Raw genomic sequence first — 23,133 nt, 5'->3', positions numbered from 1 at the left:
TGTTTATTTTTTTATATAGTACAATACTGGCTGCTGGCACATGATTGGGAGGCCATCTATGGGGGGCGTTTGCTACTGGCACATGATTGGGGGCCATCTATGGGGGCACTTCTCACTGGCACATGATTGGAAGGCACTTCTAACTGGCACATGATTGGGGCGCATCTATGGGTGCCCATCTTACTGGCACATTATTGGGGGGCACTGTGGGGGCATCTATGGGGGCACTTCTTACTGGCACATTATTGGGGGCATCTACTGAGGCCACAAAGAAGAAGTATTTTATATGGGGGGCTCTGTATAGGGGCATTTTTTACTGGGGCACATTATGGTGGGTACTATGGAGAAGGGGGGAGAGGAGCACTATGGGGTCATCTACGGGGGCACTAAGAAGGGGTATTTTATACTTGCAAATTATGGAGGAAACTGAGGGCATCTACTGGGGCACTATATATGGGGCATTTTATACTGGTACATTATGGGGGGCACTAGGAGGAAGGGGGAGAGGAGCACTATTGGGGCATTTACTGGGGGCACGTTATAGGTGTATTTTATACTGGCACATTATGGGGGCACTATGGGGACATTAGCTCGACTGGGGGCATTAAAAAATTGGGGTCTGGTCTGAAAGGAGCAGATGAAGAAAGAGGGAAGGAACATCTACATCAAAGGAGACATCACTGGATGTAAGAGGTATGGGGCGCTGTATTACCCTGTATGTTCTGTAGTGATGGGAGGGTGGATATAGAATTTGGCCCACACTGTAGCAGCCTGGCCCCAGACTTCAGGTCACATTGTGTGTGTTCTGAAATCTGGGGCCTCACACCCATCTACTACATTATCTGTACTCAGAGAGTTATCACCGTGTTATCTGTGGAGTTAACATAGGACTGCAGGTGATATCTACTACATTATCTGTAAAAAAGGGATGTGGCCACAGGCTTGCCCCGGGTGCTGGCAACCCACGCTACGCCACTGGGCATAGCTTAGACCCATCCAAGTGAATGGGCCTGTGCAGCAATACTAAGCACAGCAATGGGAGGCACTGTGCTTGGAGTGTCGGACCCCAACAGATCAGATACTGATGACCTATCCTGAGGACAGGTCATAAATAATAACCCAGAGGAAAACACCTTTAACATCCAAAATAGGAAGCAAAATATACAGAAACATGGACATTACCTAAATGTAACATGATTTAATAAGTGATCTTTAAACATCCAACTCCATCTCTTCACGATATTCATCAGAGAGATTTTAAAAGGCTTCATATCTACGAGGAGCCACCCATTAAATGTCTTTTCATCTTCAAACTCCTGAACTTCACTATAAAGTGACTCATAAATATTGATCTGATGAAACATAAAAAAAAAATCAACATTCACTAATTGCTACTACATCTAATGTAGGGAATCAGTGGCGAAATGGTCTGTTAACACTTTGCCCAGTATCAGATGTATGCAGATCTCTTGAACAGTAATAGGGAGTAAACACTTATTATTTTAGTTTCCTCTGTGGGGGACCACAGGGTCCAAAAATCCTTTCTGTTGTCAATTGCCAATTGTCAATGCCAGGAGCCCCAAGCAGAGAGTAGTCTACTCTATTAGTCCTTCTCTTTAGACACCTACAAGCCTAGCATTGATTCTTTTACATTGTTTTGAGGCTCTGATGTTCCCTATAAAGCAACTGATTAAATTACAAATGGTAACAGAAATATTTAGAAGACCTGCAATTACCGTATGTTTATTTCATGAAAAAGGTGGTGACTAGCTCCTTTGTTGTGTAAACTGCATGGTTGAAAGATTAATAGTATGTACGATTATATATAACTATTCTCATAAGGCCTCAAGCACACGACAGAATGGAACTACAAAGCAACAGGGGTGCCCTGGGCCACCATACCATGCTCCTTCTGGGGTCATATATACAGAATTATAATCTTCTTGAAGCAATATATCATCATATGGGGGCCCTACCACAGCTATGTATAAATTGTACTTTTTACTGCTACTGAAGTACATACAATTTTCACATGATCTTAAGAAACTTCAATTTTGTTTTCCTGGAGATGGACTCTGATCTTTCTCCACCAACTTCATGTAACTTCATGATGCTCCCTGTCCAATGTGTGATAAAACATTCCCTCTTGAGTCCTAAACCATACAACATGCAAATGATAAGGCATTGTGTAACCCCACTATATTCAGTAATGTCATAAACTGCTTGATTAGTAAGAAGGCAAAGAACTGAAAACTCTTACTTCTCTTGCCTGACTCCTCACTGGATATGGCCGGGTTCTCTTCCACACCACAGCTGGCAGCAACACATTGCTGGGTTACCAATGCTTCCCAATGATATCAGGCCTGGCCTTATTTATAGGACAACCTGTCGCCTATGTCTTCCCTGCTGATTGAAGCTGATGCCCATTCCTTGCTTCCTTTCTGATCCTGATGCCCGGCCCTGACCTTGCCCTCAGCCTTGTTTCTGCATATCTTTCCTACTTCCCTCAGGAGATTGTTCCCCTGGTACCTGTTGTTCTGCTCCTGACACCTGGCTGTCTCCTCACTAACCTCACATCATCTGTCCTTTTATATTCTGACCACCCTCATCCAAGATAAGAGAAAATGAAAATGTAAGAAAAATAAGCAGATAACTAAGACAGATAAAACAAGTCCTTACATACAACTGTCAGGAATAGCTGCTAACTAATCCAGCTATTTTACCAGAGAAGTGGCCTTGATTGGTTGTATCTGAGTCTGAGACATTGTATGTTGAGTCTAGTTTCAACTTACGATGGGTCAGAGAAGACCACTGTATGTTGTAAATATTGTATCCTGGGGCCATTGTATCTTGAGGGATCACTGTATTCAGGAAACCACAACTTAGGAGTCTGGCTGGGTAAGTCCATACCTCCTTGGCAGGCTTGTGTTGAAGAATGGGGAGGTGCTTTAAACACCACACCCCAGTCTCACCAGAACCAAACCAATTAGAGAATCCACACCTTTGGCAAGAAAATTAACAAAACATGGAAGATCAGCCTATTTTCAGGAAAGAAATAAAATAGATACTTAGATAAATTAAAGAAAAACCAACAACTCGGGATGTCTGTGGTTTGGCTTCGGGTTCTCTTCAGCCCCTTAACGCAAAATGCCATGCATGTACGGTGGGGCATGCATTGCCAGAATGCATTCCGCCCTACATGCACGGCGGGCTGATCGAGGCGGGTGCAGGAGCTGCGCCCGCCCGATCACTGCAGGGGTCTGGCAGTCCCTGGTAACCGGGCCCCTGCTGTATCCGCCGACATCGCTGTTTACAGCGATGCCGGCGGATTAACCCCTTCGATGCCGCAGTGTTTGCGGCGGGTGAAGGAGTGCATCGGTCCCCGCGCTTCTGTGGCGTGGACCCGATGTGTGACAGGGCAGCCCAATGCCGTGCAGAGGCTGCCCAATACCTTGCACGGTATCGGGACCTGCCTTCTACGGGTGCCCAGGAGATCCAGCCTCAGGCTGTGTCTTCTAGACAACCTGTTAGTGTATTACTCAGTGTAATACACTAACAGGCAATGCGTGACAATACAGATGTATTGTAATGCATTGCAGAGGGGATCAGACCCCCAAAAGTTGAAGTCCCAGAGTGGGACAGAAATAAAGTTAAAAAAAAAAAAAGTTAAAAAAGTGTTTTCAATAAAAAAAAAAAGTTTCAAGTTAAAAAAAAGAAAAAATGCTCCTTTCCCCTGATTTTATAATAAAAAAAATAAAAAAACATATATATTAGGTATTGCCGCATCTGTAACGACCGGCTCTATAAATATATCACATGATCCACCCCGTCCGATAGACACCATAAAAAAAAAAAAGGTGTAAAAAAAAAGCCATTTTTGTCACCTTACATCACTAAAACTGCAACACCAAGCGATTAAAAAGGCGTATGCCCCCCAAAATAGAACCAATCTAACCGTAACCTCATCCCGCAAAAAATGAGCCCCTACATAGGACAATCGCCCCCAAAAATATGGCTCTCAGACTATGGAGACACTAAAACATGATTTTTTTTTGTTTCAAAAATGCTTTTATTGTGTTAAATGTAAAAAAAATAAAAAAAGTATACATATTATGTATCGCCCCGTCCTTAACAACCTGCTCTATAAAAATATAACATGACCTAACCCCTCAGATGAACACAAAAAAAATAAGGGTTGTAAAAAAAATAATAATAACGGTGTCAAAAAGTCATTTTGTCACCTTACATCACAAAAAGTGTAATAGCAAGTGATCAAAAAGTCATATGCACCCCAAAATTGTACCATTAAAACCATCATCTCATCCCACAAAAATGATACCCTACCTAAGACAATCGCCCAAGAAAAAAAAGAAAAAAAAATGGCTCAGACACTAAAACATGATTTTTTTTTTTCAAAAATGATATTAGTGTATAAAACTTAAAAAAAAGTATACATATTAGGTATCGACGCGTTCGTAACGACCTGCTCTATAAAAATATCACATGATTTAACCCCTCAGGTGAACCCTGTAAAAAAAATTTGAATAAAAATGGTATCAAAAAGCCATTTTGTCACTTTACATCACAAAAAGTGTAATAGCAAGCGATCAAACAGTCATATGCACCCCAACATAGTTCCAATCAAACCATCATCTCAACCTTAAAAAAATAAGCTCCTACATAAGACAGTCGCCCAAAAAATTTAAATAAATATGGCTTTCAGAATATGGAGACACTTAGGCCCCTTTCACACGGGCGAGTATTCCGCGCGGATGCGATGCGTGAGTTGAACGCATTGCACCCGCACTGAATCCTGACCCATTCATTTCTATGGGGCTGTGCACACAAGCGGGGATTTTCACAAATCACTTGTGCATTGCGTGAAAATCGCAGCATGCTCCTCTTTGTGCGTTTTTCACGTAACGCAGGCCCCATAGAAATGAATGGGGTTGCGTGAAAATCGCAAGCATCCGCAAGCAAGTGCGGATGCGTTGCGATTTTCACGCATGTTTGCTAGGTGACGATCGGGATGGGGACCCGATCATTATTATTTCCCCTTATAACATGGTTATAAGGGAAAATAATAGCATTCTGAATACAGAATGCATAGTAAAATAGGGCTGGAGGGGTTAAAAAAATTAGGGGTGCACCGAAATTTCGGCAGCCGAAAATATCGGCCGAAAATGTACCTAATCCATTTCGGCCGATATTGTTACATATCGGCCGAAAATATGGGGTGTGGGATTTGTCACCCACCATCTGCGGGCGGGCGCCGGGCGGGCGGTTTACTGCATCTTTATTTTACCTTACAATCGTGACGCTCCAGTAAGAACTCTGCAGGCAGAGCGGAGGGCGGCGTAACGTCACTTACTCACGTGACACGCCTGCTCCGCCTCCTTCATTCATAAAGTGGGCGGAGCAGGTGCGTCACGTGAGTAAGTGACGTTACGCCGCCCTCCGCTCTGCCTGCAGAGTTCTTACTGGAGCGTCACGATTGTAAGGTAAAATAAAGATGCAGTGAGTGATGCTGTGAGCAGCAGGGCCGGGGCTGTTATGGGTAGGGGGATCGGTCTATGGCACTGCTATGGGGAGGGGGGATCTGTGCACTGTTATGGGGAAAGGGATCTGTGCACTGTTATGGGGAAAGGGATCTGTGCACTGTTATGCCCATAACAGTGCACATATCCCCCCCCTCCATAACAGTGCCACCCACAGATCCCCCTCTCCATAACAGCGCCACCCACAGATCCCCCTCTCCATAACAGCGCCACCCACAGATCCCCCTCTCCATAACAGCGCCACCCACAGATCCCCCTCTCCATAACAGCGCCACCCACAGATCCCCCTCTCCATAACAGAGCCACCCACAGATCCCCCTCTCCATAAAAGCGCCACCCACAGATCCCCCTCTCCATAACAGCGCCACCCACAGATCCCCCTCTCCATAACAGCGCCACCCACAGATCCCCCTCTCCATAACAGAGCCACCCACAGATCCCCCTCTCCATAACAGAGCCACCCACAGATCCCCCTCTCCATAACAGCGCCACCCACAGATCCCCCTCTCCATAACAGCGCCACCCACAGATCCCCCTCTCCATAACAGAGCCACCCACAGATCCCCCTCTCCATAACAGAGCCACCCACAGATCCCCCTCTCCATAACAGCGCCACCCACAGATCCCCCTCTCCATAACAGCGCCACCCACAGATCCCCCTTTCCATAACAGCGCCACCCACAGATCCCCCTCTCCATAACAGAGCCACCCACAGATTCCCCTCTCCATAACAGAGCCACCCACAGATCCCCCTCTCCATAACAGAGCCACCCACAGATCCCCCTCTCCATAACAGCGCCACCCACAGATCCCCCTCTCCATAACAGCGCCACCCACAGATCCCCCTCTCCATAACAGAGCCACCCACAGATCCCCCTCTCCATAACAGAGCCACCCACAGATCCCCCTCTCCATAACAGCGCCACCCACAGATCCCCCTCTCCATAACAGAGCCACCCACAGATCCCCCTCTCCATAACAGCGCCAATCATTAAAAAAAAAGTATTTTAAAAGTATTTGGGCAAAAAGGCAGTTTCGGTTTCGGTTTTCGGTCAAGGGCATCCTGAATTTTTGGTTTCGGACCAGAATTTTCATTTCGGTGCACCCCTAAAAAAAATAATTTAAAAAAATTTAACTCACCTTAATCCACTTGTTCGCGCAGCCGGCATCTCTTCTGTCTTTAACTGTGAGCAATAGGACCTTTGATGACGTTACTACGCTCATCACATGATCCATCACCATGGTGATGGATCATGTCATGGACCATGTGATGGACGCAGTGACGTCATCAAAGGTCCTATTGCTCACAGTTAAAGACAGAAGAGATGACGGCTGCGCGAACAAGTGGATTAAGGTGAGTTAAAAATGTATTATTTTTTTTTAACCCCTCTAGCCCTATTTTACTATGCATTCTGTATTCAGAATGCTATTATTTTCCCTTATAACCATGTTATAAGGGGAAATAATACAATCTACACTACAACTAACCCAAACCTGAACTTCTGTAAAGAAGTTCGGGTCTAGGTACCACAGTCGGTTTTTTATCACGCGCGTGCAAAACACATTGCACCTGCGCGATAAAAACTGAACATCGGAACGCAATCGCAGTCAAAACTGACTGCAATTGCATTCCTACTCGTGCGGGTTTGCCGCAATGCAATGGGACGCATACGGACCTAATCCAGACACGCCCGTGTGAAAGAGGCCTTAGGCCCCTTTTACACAAGCGGGTGCGATGCATGACGTGAACGCATATCACTCTCACTGAATCCTGACCCATTCATTTCAATGAGTCTGTGTACACGCATCAGTTCTGCGTTGCGTGAAAAACGCAGCATGTTCTATGTTCTGCGTTTTTCACGCAGCCCTGACTCCATAGAAGGGAATGGGGCTGCGTGAAAAACGCATTGCATCTGCAAGCAAGTGCGGATGCAATGCGTTTTTCACTGATGGTCGCTAAGAGATGTTGTTTATAAACCTTCCGTTTTTTATCACGAGCGTGAAAAACGCATCAAAACGCATTGCACCCGCGCGGAAAAAACTGAACAACTAAACGCAATGGCAGACCAAACTGACTGAACTTGCTTGCATTGTGGTGCGAGTTTTCCTGAATGCACCCTGAACGCATCCGTATCCTAATCCGTCACGCTCGTGTGAAAGAGGCCTAAAAAATATTTTTTTTTCAAAAATGATTTATTATGTAAAATTTTAAATAACAACCAAAAAAAGTAGTCATATTTGGTACTATCACGTCCGTAACAACCTGCTCTATAAAAATAGCTCATGATCTAATCTGTTAGATGAATGTTGTAAATAACAAAAAATAAAAACAGTGCCAAAACACCTTTTTTTTGTTACTTTGCATCACAAAAAGATGTAATATAGAGCAACCAAAAATCATCTGTACCCTAAAATAGTGGCCAAAAAACTGCCACCTTATCCCGTATTTTCCAAAATGGGGTCACTTTTTTGGAGTTTCTACTCTAGGGGTGCATCAGGGGTCTTCAAATGTGACATGGCAAGTTAAAATTATCCCAGTGAAATCTGCCCTCCAAAAACCATATAGCGTTCCTTTCCTTCTGCGCCCTGCCGGGTGCCCGTACAGCAGTTTACGACCACATATGGGGTGTTTCTGTAAACTACAGAATCAGGACCATAAATATTGAGTTTGATTTGGCTGTTGAGTTTAGTTTGGCTTTGTTAGCGGAAAAAAATGATTAAAATGGAAAATCTGCCAAAAAAAGTTAAATTCTGAAATTTCATATCCATTTTCAATTAATTCTTGTGGAACACCTAAAGGGTTAGCAAAGTTTGTAAAATCAGTTTTGAATACCTTGAGGGGTGTAGTTTCTAAAATGGGGTCACTTTTTTGGAGTTTCTACTCTAGGAGTGCATCAGGGGGGCTTCAAATAGGACATGGTGTCCAAAATCTGCCTTCCAAAAACCATATGGCGTTCCTTTCCTTCTGCGCCCTGCCGTGTGGCCATACAGCAGTTTATGACCACATATGGGGTGTTTCTGTAAACTACAGAATCAGGGCAATAAATATTGAGTTTAGTTTGGCTGTTAATCCTTGCTTTGTTAGCGGAAAAAAATTATTAAAATGGAAAATCTGACAAAAAAAAGTGAAATTCTGAAATTTCATATCCATTTTCAATTAATTCTTGTGGAACACCTAAAATGTTAACAAAGTTTGTAAAATCAGTTTTGAATACCTTGAGGGGTGTAGTTTCTAAAATGGGGTCACTTTTTGGGAGTTTCTACTCTAGGGGTACTCTAGGGCTTCAAATGGAACATGGTGTCAAAAAAACAGTCCATCAAAATCTGCCGTCAAAAAAACATATGGTGTTCCTTTCCTTCTGCGCCCTGCCATGTGGCCATACCGCAGTTTACGACCACATATGGAGTGTTTCTGTAAACTACAGAATCAGGGCAATAAATATTGAGTTTTGTTTGCTTTTTTAGCGGAAAAAAAAAATGATTAAAATGGAAATCTGCCAAAAAAGTGAAATTCTGAAATTTCATCTCCATTTTCCATGAATTTTTGTGGAACACCTAAAGGGTTAACAACGTTTGTAAAATCAGTTTTTAATACCTTGAGGGGTGTAGTTTTTAAAATGGGGTCATTTTTGGGTGGTTTCTATTATGTAAGCCTCACAATCTGACTTCAGACCTGAACTGGTCCCCAAAAAATAAAATGGCATTCACAAAATGATCCAAACATGAAGGAGACATATGGGAAATGTAAAGTAATAACTATTATATGAGGTATCACTATCTGTTTTAAAAGCAGAGAATTTGGAAAGTTGCAAATTTGGTATATTTTTTATAAATAAAAATGAAATATTTTGATTCAAATTTACCACTGTCATGAAGTACAATATGTGACGAGAAAAAAATCTCAGAATGGCTTGGATAAGTAAAAGTGTTTTAAAGTTATCACCACATAAAGTGACACGTCAGATTTGCAAAAATCAGTGTGGTCCTTAAGGTGAAAAATTACCCGGTCCTTAAGGGGTTAAATAAGCGACCTCCATATCTACAGCACCTTATAAATATCCACTTTATGGAGACAATGAACAGTAGCAGACAGTTCTCCTGGAACAGAGGTTTAAAATGTCTTCTACAACATTCATCTTACTGTTTTTCACTCTGTTCTTCTTCATTTAATACCAATTACTCAGAAGAACAGGGGTTATATACATTTTCGTATATGATGGTTTTCCAGTTAAAACAGAGAGATGATGTTCAGTTTCAGGGCGGCGGTTACCCGGGTATATCAGCGAGAAGCCATAATATTTTCCACTGGATGACAATCCAAATTGAGTCATTTTGTTTCTGCAGCGCTTTACCTGTTTCTTGAAGTGTTCTAACTGCGGTGAACATTCCTGCAGCTCATAATCTGCATACAATTCCATCTCCTCGCTGCTAAGAAAGCGGCCGTACTGGAGGAACTGCTTCATGAATTCGGTTTTATCATCCGTCCACAAATAGCTGTACTTTTTAAAGTGTCTCTGATACTCTTTCACATTAACAATGGTCGAGTGCACCCTTCTCATAATTTCTCCATGCATTTCTTTCAACTCCTCCATCTCATCAACATCCAGCTACATGCAAGACATAAAAATGAGCTGTATGTGAAAGACTGTGATTATTTTTTTCCCAATAAAGAGAGAAATATAGAAATGTCTCTGCAAAGATAGAAGAAAAAAAAACTACTATTCAATTTCTGGAGTGGTGGAGTGTTCAATCATAACCGATACTGACCGCTTTTTAAAGCTGAAACTGTCTACTTTGCATTAATTAGCATTTCATGCTTTACACACTGGTGATGGTGGGGTATATGGTAAAGCGCCTTCTACAAGAATAATAAAGGCCGTATTAGATACGTACATACTCCACTAAAATACATGCATGGAAATCCTTTGTATATGAAGGGAATAGATTATCTGAAGACGGGTAACTGAATTCTCGTGTTAGGCCTCAAACACACGTATGGAACTGGGACCTGCAAGTTTCTGCACAGCCCATAAAAATATTGCACTTTTTTCATTGTGCAGAAAAACTAGATGTGTCCATTAATTGTTTTTTTTTTTTTTCAATCAAATCGTTTTTTATTGTTCAAATAAAGTTGGTATATCACAATACATTTTGCATCACAATTTTCTTGGTGTTTTCTCCCCTCCGCATCTCAAATATACACAATTATAAAAACATTATCATATGTCCATATATTTGTTACATCTTCTACAATCATTGTACATAATGAATATACCAAAATAAAGACAAATCCTTTACATATACATTTGACTGTTATAACCCCAACAACACCCACCCCCCCTCCCCCAACAGCCAACCCCCCCCCCAGATCAGAGCATGAGTTTCCAAGACCTTTTATATTACAACATGAGTTTGAGACAACCATTCATTCCACAACTTTTCAAACTTTAAAGGACATCCCCTCCTAACAAACACTCCCTTCTCTAATGTTAACATATCATGCACCTTTCTCACAAATTCGTCCACAGTTGGCGGACTCCCCTGGATCCACCTAAAGGCAATCAATTTCCTGGCCACATACAGTAGTCTCCCAACTGCCACCTTGACCGCCTCTCCCCCACCAATCTCCTTCACATATCCCAGCACACATATCTTAGGGTCCTTCTGCACCCTCAACTCCAGATTACGATTAATCAAAGTCAACACCTCATCCCAATATCTACTTAGCACTGGACAAGACCAAAGCATATGAAATAGATCTGCACCTTCCGCCATACATTTTGGACAATTATCATCAGTTCTAATCCCAATTTTCCGTAAAAACACTGGAGTTTTGTAAACTCTGTGAATGATAAATAGTTGTGACAACTTGCCCTGTTCACTTACAGACACTCTCGGAATTGCCTCCAATATATCTTCCCACTGTTCCTTAGGGATGTCCCCCAGATCCTTTTCCCATTTTCTCATCCTAGTAAGGGGGAATTCTACCAGAAATTTATCTAAAAGCAGAGTATACACCTGTGATATCAAACCTCTCTTTCCTCCAGCTGGGAGAACCAGTTTATGGACCACATCCACTTTTGCAATAGTGCATCCCTTCCTTATCGTGACCTCATAGGCGTGTCTCAGTTGCAAATATTGATAGAACCACACTTTGGGAATGTTGAATTCCTGCTGTAGACCTTGAAATGATTTAAATACACTAGTCTCAATCAATTGACCTATCCTCATTACTCCATGGGATTCCCAATTTCGGATTCCTGATAGAGAAGTGAATTCTGGCAACAGGTTATTGTTCCATATTGGGGAAAGCTCTCCTACCCCACCAACTCCCCTGATCAATTTCACCTTTGCCCACACTTTTTTCATAAGCTCTATAAGCGTCGCTTTCTCTCTTCCCCCATGCATCCCTGCACCTTCCAGAATACCCATAAGATCCCTACTACCCAACCAGTGTTGCAGTATCTTCCCCGTCACATCTGGTAGCTGAAATTCCATCCAACCCTTGAAATGTTGACACTGAGAGGCTAAGAAATAAATCCAGGCGTTAGGGACAGCTAAGCCACCTTCAGCCTTGGGATATTGCAGCGTCTCCAGCTTAATTCTAGCTTGACCATATTTCCAGATGAGATCTCTAAATATCGAGTGTATTTTTCTAAATCTCTCCACTGGGATCCATACAGGTGCATTATTCAATATATATAGTAACTGAGGCATCATTAGGAGATTCACTCTGCCCACTACTGACAAAAAGAGTCTACCCCATGTCCTTGCCTTAAGCCTGAAGGTATTTAGCAAAGGAGTTAAATTAAGCTCTTCAAAATCTAGCAGTCTAGGTGTTATATATAGCCCCAAATAATTAAACTTGCCCACCCAGGGAATCAAACTATCTGCCCGCACACCAGAGAGTGCCTGTCCGTCTACCGGCATCAAGGCAGACTTCTGCCAATTTATCCGAAGTCCAGAGAAGCCACCAAATTTATCTATCAAAGCCATGGCCGCATCCAGAGAGCCCCCAGTGTCACCCAAAAATAGCATAGTGTCATCAGCATACATTGCCACTTTGTTTTGCGTCTCACCATATCTAAACCCCACAATATGAGGTGACAGGCGAATAAGGGCTGCAAGTGGTTCAATTGCTAACGCAAACAACAAGGGTGACATTGGGCACCCCTGTCTGGTGCCCCTGGCCAAAGAGAAGCTATCTGACAGCCCCCCATTAGCTCTGATCCGTGCTTTTGGGCTTGAATACAACACTTTCACCCACTGAATAAATCGAGTACCAAAGCCCAATGTTTCCCATAGGTAGTTCCATTCAACACTGTCGAACGCCTTGGCGACGTCTAACGCAAGTAAGGCCCTATCTCCTCCATTATCTGCTGGAATATTCAGACTGGCATATACTCTACGGATATTTATAGCAGTCGATTTCCCAGGCATAAAGCCCGTTTGATCCGGGTGCACTATAGTCAGTATTACCCTGGACAGCCTGTTCGCCAACACTTTCGCCAGGAGCTTCACATCTGCTGTTAATAGCGAAATTGGTCTATAAGAATCAGGAACTTTGGGATCTTTCCCAGGCTTAGGAATAACTACTATGATAGCCTCCTGCATAGAATGTGGTAGCGAACCCGTCTCCAGAGAATATTCAAGAACCGTAAGTAATTCAGGAAGAAGTATCCCTTGCAACTTTTTATACACCTCCACTGGTATACCGTCTGCCCCCGGCGCCTTACCGTTCGCCATCCCCCCAAGAGCTGTCTCTAACTCCTCCAGCGTGATCGGCTCTTCCAGTCTCTCTCTATCCTCCTCTGATAACACTGATAGCTGAGCCTCAGCCAGAAAGGCGGACAGTGCCTCCTCCGAGCTAGACGCCTTGGAAGCATAAAGAGAGACATAAAACCCTTTTAGAATATCTAATATCCCTTTTGTATCCTGGCTACTATTCCCATTGCCATCCATTAGCTCTTGTATACAAGAAGAACCCCTCTGTGCCTGAGAAACCACTGAGAGCAAATGCCCAACTTTCTCTCCCTCCTCAAAGGATCTTTGGCGATAGAAACTACGCTTCCTATCCGCAGCCTGTAGTAGGTGACACCTCAGTTGTTCGTGAGCTACCTCCAGCGCCTCACTATTAGCCATGGTGGGGATTCTACCAAACTCCCTTTCAGCCTCAGTCACTTGTACATGAGCTTTAACATCCGCCTCTCTAGATTTAGATTTATGCTTACTTATTTCTTTGATCAATACCCCTCTCAGAAACGCTTTCATGGCATCCCATACTCCGTGAATTGAAGCCGTCCCTCCATTAATAGAAAAGTACTCCCTGATCTCCCTAGTAATCTCAGACAGATCCCCCAATACATTCAGCCAACGCGGGTTACATTTCCACAACCTCGGTCCCTGCCTAAGCACACCCAGGCACAAATCAACCTGCACCAGGGAATGGTCAGACAACGACCGAGGATGATAAATAACATCTCTTATCAATGGCAGCATAACATCATTAATTAAAGCCAGATCTATGCGTGATAGTGAATGATGCGTAGCAGATCTACATGAAAACACCCGCTTATCAGGGTTGCGCAGCCTCCAAACATCAAGTAAGCCAGTTTCCCTCATAATATTCTTTAGAGCCACACTCCCCGGTGATCCACTTGCACCTTCTACCCGACACCTATCTATGGAGTCATTCAATGTACAATTGTAGTCCCCCACTAACAGCCACGGCAGTCCAGGGAAGTCCGCCACAAAGGTCATAATATCCCTTATTAAAGGGGAAGCAAAAGGTGGAGGCACATACACTGACACCAACACCACCTGGTTCCCATCAATCTTGCACACTACACACACATACCTGCCCTCAGCATCCACACATTGCTTCAAATGTTCATACCTTATACTTTTATGCACAATCACACTTACGCCCCTGGAGTGAGAGGAATGGATTGCATGTACCACATGTCCTACCCAATTTTTGTTCAGCCACTGCACATTATCAATGGACAAATGCGTTTCCTGTAAGCAGCAGATAGCCGGCTGAAGTCGACTCAAATATTGAAATATACATTGTCTTTTTCGTGCATCAGCCATTCCCCTCACATTCCAGCTCAACACTTTAATCACCTGTGTCATAATGAAAGATTACATCATGTTTTAATCTCACACTCCATACTAAAGTCACTCTCGCATAATTCACGCCCCTCACCCATCTCTGACCCGTCCCCCTCCCCCCCCGTCCCTCCCCCTCCCCAGTGATCAGACTACTTTGAACAGTAACCCCAACCCCCCCCTCCCAAACATCCAACTCTAACGCAGGGCAATCTGCAAGCACCATGCCCAATGCTGAACAAAAATCATTTCTGATTCCAACACTCTCCCTCAGGTAGAGAATCCTCTCCACAACTGGGAAATACATTTCTTATCCCAACTTCCTACTCCTGCATCAGGATCTACCGTGTGGTAGCAACACTCAATACACTTTATAACTGGTATAACATTAAAGTGACATTAGGGTGCAATCCTATGCATATAAAGTGAACACAAACTGCAAACTGTTTCCTTCAAGTGTCCAGGGCCCCACTTCTCAATTGCCTCTCGTGGACGTCCAGCCACTGTGTCGCTTCATCAGGGTCCTCAAAAAATCTGGTGGATCCCAATGCCACCACTCGCAATCTGGCCGGAAACAACATGGCGTATGGAACTTGTAGTACTCTGAGCCTTTTCTTTATATCTATAAATCTGCTTCTCCTCCGCTGTACCTCATTGGAATAATCCGGATAAATGGACACTCTGACCCCATTCATGACCATCTCATCATTGTCCCTTGACTGGCGTAGGATAGTGTCCCGATCTTTAAAGTGTAGAATCTTCGCCAGTATGGGGCGAGGAGGCCTGCCTGGCGGGAGCGGCCGCGACGGGACTCTGTGCGCCCGCTCAACCGCGTACAGGGAAGATAGGCCCTTCTCATGGAATAACTGGTGCAGCCATTTCTCCACAAATTCTGTAGCATTGGTCCCTTCTGTTTTTTCTGGCATTCCAACAATTCGCAAATTTTTCCTCCGCGATCTGTTCTCTAAATCATCCGCTTTGGCGTATAGGGCAGCTATATCTTTCCCATTCATTTTTGACGCCATTTGCAGGGGCTGAATAACATCTTCCAGTGAGGACACCCTCTTTTTCAGATCTGAAGTGCGCTCAGAAATCTTATGCAGGTCATGCCTGATTATGGACACATCTGATCTCAGGCTGCCAACTTGTACTGCAAGCACTTTGAGGGTACTGTTGCAGCTTGCCACTGCCACCATTATATCTTTCAGTGTGGGCTCCCTTATAGAATCAGCCTGCAGGTCTGCTGGAACTATTTCAGGGACCGCAGAATTGGGCACCGGCTGACCGGAGAAAACCGGGTCATCACCGTCCATGGATCCGTCCTCCTGGTCAGAGGAGGTAGGTATATCAGTCCCTTTATCACTGGCCGAATCGCCCACTCCACCGTCCAATCTGGCATATTTACTAAGTTTAGCAGCCGCACTCTGGCTCCCCATCTCCTGCCGCGCCGTCCCCTCTCCACTTCCGGTGCCATCTTGGATTTTCTCCATGCGGTCTTGTTTCGCCAGTTTGGACGATTTCCTCTGCATTTTCAGGCTCCGACTTTGTCACCGCAATCACCGGACACCTTCCTCTCCTTAGGTAAAGTAGTTTCAGGCAGTTTGAGTGCGCTTTCACTGTAAATGAGCAGGATCTTAGCAGGAGCAGTGAAACGTGCGTCTTACTCCATGCACTCACCCCATTAATTGTTTTTAAGCTATTGTGATCACTCATCATTTTAGTCTAGCTCTAAACAGCGACTTTGGGTTTAAGATTGCTGCTACGTTGCAATATAATGAATGTGAATGTAAGTGTGTTGTAATATATCAAATGCCGCAAGTTGCCAGAAAACCAGAACGTTTGGATTTCATGCTTTACACACTGGTTACGGTGGGTTATATGGTAAAACGACTTCTACAAGTGTAATAAAGGCCATATTAGGTTCCATATTTCCACTTGTGTGCATTCCAGGTTGCAACACTAAGATTTAAACTTAAAGAGGAGCTGTCACCTGACATGGCATGTCTGTGTTAGAAAATATTTGCATTTCCTGTGTAACACTCCGGAGTGGTGTTACCATTTCTACACCCTGCTACTGTCTCTAATGGGCTAACATAAATGCCATCCTCTGTGTATTTCTTTCCAGGCTCTTTACATTGTGCAGTGATATGATTGTTATGCAACTGTTATTAAATGTAATATGCCTGGTTCACCAGCAGGTGGCAGTGTAAATGGCAGAGCTCTACTTAGAGAGAATAGAACTCACCATTCCATTTTCCGGGCCACTCCTGCTTCCTAGGAGTTCTAGGGAGTTTGAGTCTGGACAGGATAGGAGTAAGGTGTGGCACGCTCACAGCTTGACGTGCTTATGTCAGCCAGAGCAGCCTAAGCTCTGTTGACCATGGAAGCAAATTTCTGGAAGCCATAGGGACCAGAGGAAATTGTTTTTCGGTTGCCATAAGAGATATCAGCAAGAGCAAATTATTCTTCGGCTAGAAGCTAAGTTATTGTCACGCTTCGGTGTGGGAAGGAAACACCACACCAAACATAAGAGGGAAGGGGGGAACAGGGAATCAGGCCTGAGAACTGGGGAAGGAAGATGGACACCTCCTAGTAAAACCCTAACCAAAATCCTGACTTGACTACCAGTATGAATAGACCCCAGAGGTAGGTGAATTCATACGCAGGAATACCTAGAGTCCTTTCTAGCCCTATAGGACCCTGGTACTAATGGCAGGGACGAGACTACCTGTTCTTAAAAAAGGAAGAATGAACCGGAGTCCCCTTCAGGCCTAATACAAACAATAGGGAAATGCAACACACAGAACCCAAACAAAATACAAAAAGGGAAAGGAAAGACTTAACTTCAAAGGAGCAATGGAAGCATCAGGAACTCTGTCGAGATCCACACACCAGCAATCCACAACTGAAACTGAAGCTATAAACCGCACAGCATTGTGGGAGAAGGAACAATAAATAAGGAAGGTTAAATTAGCAACACCTGAGTCAAAGGGTGTGGCCATTACCAGAAACAACACAGACGCCTATTGATCCACAATGATAACCTTTCAGATCAAACCACGTGTTGCCAGTCTCACCGATCTCCTGCCACCTGTCGCGGGAACGTCAGTGACAGTTATTTACTGAGTGTCAGGAGGGGGATAACAGCCAAAGGCACCCCAATCCAAGGGTACCAGAATCGACCTAGAGTTCAGTAACTAGACCTAAGCAGAGTTTAGTGCAGTATAGTGAAAAGAAAGCAAAGTAATTAAGCAGGTCTGTCAGTACAGCAGAGAGAAAGAAAGTAAAGCTATCAAGTTTGTGTCACTACCAGAGCTTTGGGACGTTCTCACAGCTCTGTTTCTCCACCCCTGTGATGATGTCCCTACTAGAGCTGGGAGGAGTTCTCACTGCTCTGTTTACTTTTGGTTTCCTTCCTCCCAGCTGTTCCTCATGCGTTTGATTTCCCTCTCTTTATATCACCCCTCCTCCTATTGTAGGACGTGGATTATAGTTCTCATTTCAGTTGTAGCTCTTGCTTTAGTATCTTCACTTGTAGCTATCAGTTCACTGGACCTGTGTTCTGCTGCAGCAAGCACTCCGGATATTGCCAGCTGTCCTTGGATCCGTCTTCTCTGCGGCTGCAACACCTTCAGCTAAGTGTACAGACATTGTTGTGTACCTGATTATTTTCTGACTGGATCTGAGGTGGCCACGGTTCCCTCCATATACTGAGTAGGGCACCGGTGGCCGTGCCCCTTCCACTATTGTAGGGGTTACAGTGGTCATCAGTCTTAGGCACGTGGGCATGCCTCGTTCCGCCATTTGGATCCGGGCATGTGCTTTAGCAGCATAGGGAGAGCTTTGAGGGTCTGACAGGGGTCACCCTTTATCCTCCCTAGTTTGGGTCCGGTCAGTAGCTCTTTTACTGTGTATACTATTGTTGCTCACATACAGCCATGACAGTTTGCCTGCCAGTTTATGCCAAAGCCTGCTGGAACCAAGACAAAGCCTGAAAATTGTTTGGATGCAAGTTTATCAAAGTAAAGCTGCTGTTGAACTTTATATCAAGGTCTGGACTCAAGTTATTTATTCTTCATCCCCTAATTCAACCATCCCCCCCTTTTAATGCTTCGGAGCCTAAGCCTGGGGTCCCGCTGTATCCAGGTAGGAGCACCGTGACACATACAGGCCGCACTACACCACTCAGCATTCCACTAAAAAGCTGGGTTGCAATAGGGCCCTGGGGGGCGGCACATCACACCTGAGTAATAACATATTTGGATTATCCATTCTTATGATTCTGTGATTTACTATTTATTTATCTAGAAGTAATGAATGAATTTCTAGCAGTTTGCAAGGGATGATCCATCTGGGTGTTACCAGTTGGGGCTGTGCCTCTGCACAGTCTGACACTATCCAATCATTGTCATACTGTGCAGGTATACCACCCCCCCCCCCCCCCCAACTGGAAACACCCAGATGGACGATTCTTTGCAAACTGCTAGTAATTCATTCATAACTTCTAGAATGAATAATATTTGAACGATACAACATGGAAATAGATTCTTAGGAGTCATAGGAATAGATGCTACAGAATTATTACAAGGAAGATACAAATAGTTGCCAAAACAGACATGTCAGGAGAGATTACAGGTCCTCAATAAGTCACATGAATGTACATACTGTCAGTCAAACCAACTGACAATCTGATGTGTATGTGGAGGTCCTAACAGTCCCCCAACAGGGAGTCAGGAGATGGTGGTAAATTATAGCTGTCAGCCATAGGAGAGTTCGTCTGATAGCTATTGAAAGTGTATGGACACCTTCAGACTAAACAGTCTAAAGATGCACAAGATTATTCACAGTGGCTGATGATATATCTGTCAAACCTTTAGACTGTCCAGTCAAAGATTATATCACCTATTAAGTGACGTACATTGTGCCAGAACACTGCACCAGAATTTTGGTGCCTCTTAAGCCATGCCCCTCCACCACTAGGCAACAGCTGAAACACTGGCAATAGTAAATCTGCCCCAATGAGTACATGTTATCTTGTGGACTGCAGCTGTCAACTGACAATTAAAATCAATCAGTTTTGACACAAAAAGTCTCAGAGTAGCCCAGGCCCAATAGATAAGGGCCCAGAACATGTCAATGTCTGAATAGTGTTGTTGACATAGGGGCTTCTAAAACAAACAACCCTATTAAATAAAAAATAATGAGCATTAGACAGAAATACATATTTTAACCTAATGGGTTGTAAAATAACCTTATTTACAAGGTATGTACTAACTACCTATAGTGCCATAAATACCTGAAAAGTGGGTTTCCCAAGATGCACAGCAACACGAGGTATGAAAGACGCAATTCGAAAAGTGTTCATAAGTAAACCTTCTATGATGCTGTAAAAATTGCCATTGACCTCATGGTCCAAGGAAGGAGAAAAGTTAATCTCACCACCATTAAGGAAAAGTTCCACTTTAAACAAAGGTCGATTTTTAAATGATGGTTCAGTGTTATCGGTCAAGTCCTGGAGTGAACACTTTACTGCCTGGCGCAGTCCTTCCAAAATCATGTGGTCTATGTACTCGGTGTATGCCTTCCATTTATCAGAGTGCACATCTGCTCGAAACAACTGCTGATTGCTCTGCAAAAGTAATGCACGGATCAAGTAGACGGGCCAACCAAATCACAAGCAGCCTGTGCTTATATACTGTATACTGAACATTAGTGTGGTTACATGCCTATAGTGCATCTAAAATCATCATATAAAGCTATACCCTCATCTAGATTACACACAGATTACAGATTGGATGCACTCTTCTTATGACACTGAGGTTCCCTGGCCTAGTAGGGAATGATTCTGAGGGCCACCATTCAGAACACAGGCAAGAAATATCATTATTAGGTCTAATAAGTTCTTTGTGGCTCAACACATAGGAAATCAATCCTAGTGGCAAGTGATTGGCCTCCAAATGAGGTTGTCTTCCCCTGGACTTTTAGGACAATTTTTGTGTCAGTGCCTGGTCACAACTTAAAGGGGTTGTGCAGGGGTTTTATATTGATGACCTACCCTCAGGATAGGTCATCAATATCAGATGTACTGTAGGAAAACGTATCTCAGCTTGTCACTAAGAAGTGATCCAGCTGATAGACGATCATAAGGCGCAATTACCACAACCCGGTAAAGGATACATCAAAATGTATTATGAGACAACGCGTTTCGGGGTCTAGACGGCCCCTTTATCAAGTCTACAAGGAACATAGATAATAGAAAGAGTACAATAAAAAATGGATATATATGTACGTTTAAAAGTTGTATATGGAATATGGTATAGATAAATATCTACATATATATGTACAGTACAGACCAAAAGTTTGGACATACCTTCTCATTCAAAGAGTTTTCTTTATTTTCATGACTATGAAAATTGTAGATTGACACTGAAGGCATCAAAACTATGAATTAACACATGTGTAATTATATACATAACAAACAAGTGTGAAACAACTGAAAATATGTGTAATGACCGGCGTCACGCAAAGGGAGGGAAATGGGAAGGCCCTGTCCAAGGGAGAGGGAAAGGTGGTGACCCCTGACTCACCTTGCGGCTGGCACCTGACTGCCCTGACGTCCCTAGACGGGTTCCTCACCCGTACGCCGATCACGTGCCTAAACCCTGGCTTTCCCTAAGATGAGCCCTATGTAGTGAACGGGGCGGTGGGATCACTAGTCCGCACCACTGACACTAAGAGGAAAACACCAAGGAGAGGACAGACAACACAGACAAAACATATAATCCCAGGTGGGCGACCACAGCAGACAACAAAGGCCCAACAGGGATCCGGAGGGTAACGTTCTGGAACAACAACCAGGGAACACAGCTACACAGCTCCAGTGGGTCAGTATAGAAGTCCAGGCAGGAAGCTCTATATCTGGCAACCAGAGAAGTGGGAGAGGGGAATATAAGGAGGTTGGGAGTGCTGGACAAGAAACAGCTGAGGAGAAGGAGCTACGGATCCCTGAGTGAGCCAAAAAGGGTTGCAAGGCAAACCCAGAAAGCTACCATTAAGAAACAGCACTATCTTTCTACATAGAGCGCGCAGCCACCCGCTGCGACTTCCTGACCCCGGGTATAACGGAGTCAGGCGTGGCTCTTGACACCCTCGTGACAATATGTCATATTCAGGGTTCTTCAAAGTAGCCACCTTTTGCTTTGATTACTGCTTTGCACACTCTTGGCATTCTCTTGATGAGCTTCAAGAGGTACTCCCCTGAAATGGTTTTCACTTCACAGGTGTGCCCTGTCAGGTTTAATAAGTGGGATTTCTTGCCTTATAAATGGGGTTGGGACCATCAGTTGCGTTGAGGAGAAGTCAGGTGGATACACAGCTGATAGTCCTACTGAATAGACTGTTAGAATTTGTATTATGGCAAGAAAAAAGCAGCTAAGTAAAGAAAAACGAGTGGCCATCATTACTTTAAGAAATGAAGGACAGTCAGTCAGCCGAAAAATTGGGAAAACTTTGAAAGTAAGGGCTATTTGACCATGAAGGAGAGTGATGGGGTGCTGCGCCAGATGACCTGGCCTCCACAGTCACCGGACCTGAACCCAATCGAGATGGTTTGGAGTGAGCTGGACCGCAGAGTGAAGGCAAAAGGCAAGCGCTAAGCATCTCTGGGAATTCCTTCAAGACTGTTGGAAGACCATTTCAGGGGACTACCTCTTGAAGCTCATCAAGAGAATGCCAAGAGTGTGCAAAGCAGTAATCAAAGCAAAAGGTGGCTACTTTGAAGAACCTAGAATATGACATATTTTCAGTTGTTTCACACTTGTTTGTTATGTATATAATTCCACGTGTTAATTCATAGTTTTGATGCCTTCATAGTCATGAAAATAAAGAAAACTCTTTTAATGAGAAGGTGTGTCCAAACTTTTGGTCTGTACTGTACGTTTAAGAATCATATGTGGAATTTAATATATAATTAAATATTGATGGATGAATAAATATCGATAAAATAGGCGAAGGGAAAAAAAAACAAAACAAAAAAAAACCTCCATTAGGCATAGACATATATGAAAGGAAAATGGAGGGAAATATAAGGGGGAAAATATTTATAATTATGCTTATATTTATAATCATATCTATATATATGTGAGAGAGAGAGGAGATGGATATGAGAAGAAAGGAGAGGAGCAAACGGAGGAAAAAGAGAGAGGAGACGATGGGGGGGGGAAAAAGGAGAGAGAGAGAAAGGGGAGGAGGGGGAAAAGGGAGAGGAGAGAAAAGAGAAAAGAAAAAAGGTCAAGAATAAAAATGTAAAAACGTATATATTCACATGTTGATCCTTCCAGCCATTGTTTTTAAAAGAACCCCCCCCCCCCCTCTTGTTTTCACATGACCGCACAGGTATGGACATGCGCCATTTTTAGAAGAAACCAGGCAGTATACACCCAGCTGCACATAAAATTAGGGTGAC

The 23,133-nt window shown here is 43.7% G+C and overlaps 1 protein-coding gene across 1 annotated transcript in view; it reads right to left on the bottom strand.

The window, feature by feature from the left end:
• The window catches only part of LOC121008813 (dynein heavy chain 11, axonemal-like), a 489,011-nt gene that overhangs the window by 399,700 nt on the left and 66,178 nt on the right, over nt 1–23,133 (bottom strand). The window contains exons 15-17 of the mRNA XM_040441508.1: nt 19,966–20,298; nt 9,911–10,165; nt 1,183–1,352 (exon numbers count right to left, since the gene is read on the bottom strand). Of these exons, the coding sequence (XP_040297442.1) occupies nt 1,183–1,352; nt 9,911–10,165; nt 19,966–20,298 (758 nt within the window). The remainder of the gene's footprint in view (nt 1–1,182; nt 1,353–9,910; nt 10,166–19,965; nt 20,299–23,133) is intronic.

The sequence above is a fragment of the Bufo bufo genome, chromosome 7, assembly GCF_905171765.1.
Source record: "Bufo bufo chromosome 7, aBufBuf1.1, whole genome shotgun sequence".
NCBI lineage: Eukaryota > Metazoa > Chordata > Amphibia > Anura > Bufonidae > Bufo > Bufo bufo.
Note: the sequence above shows the minus strand (reverse complement) of the source record. Positions and strands in the feature narration are given on the sequence as shown.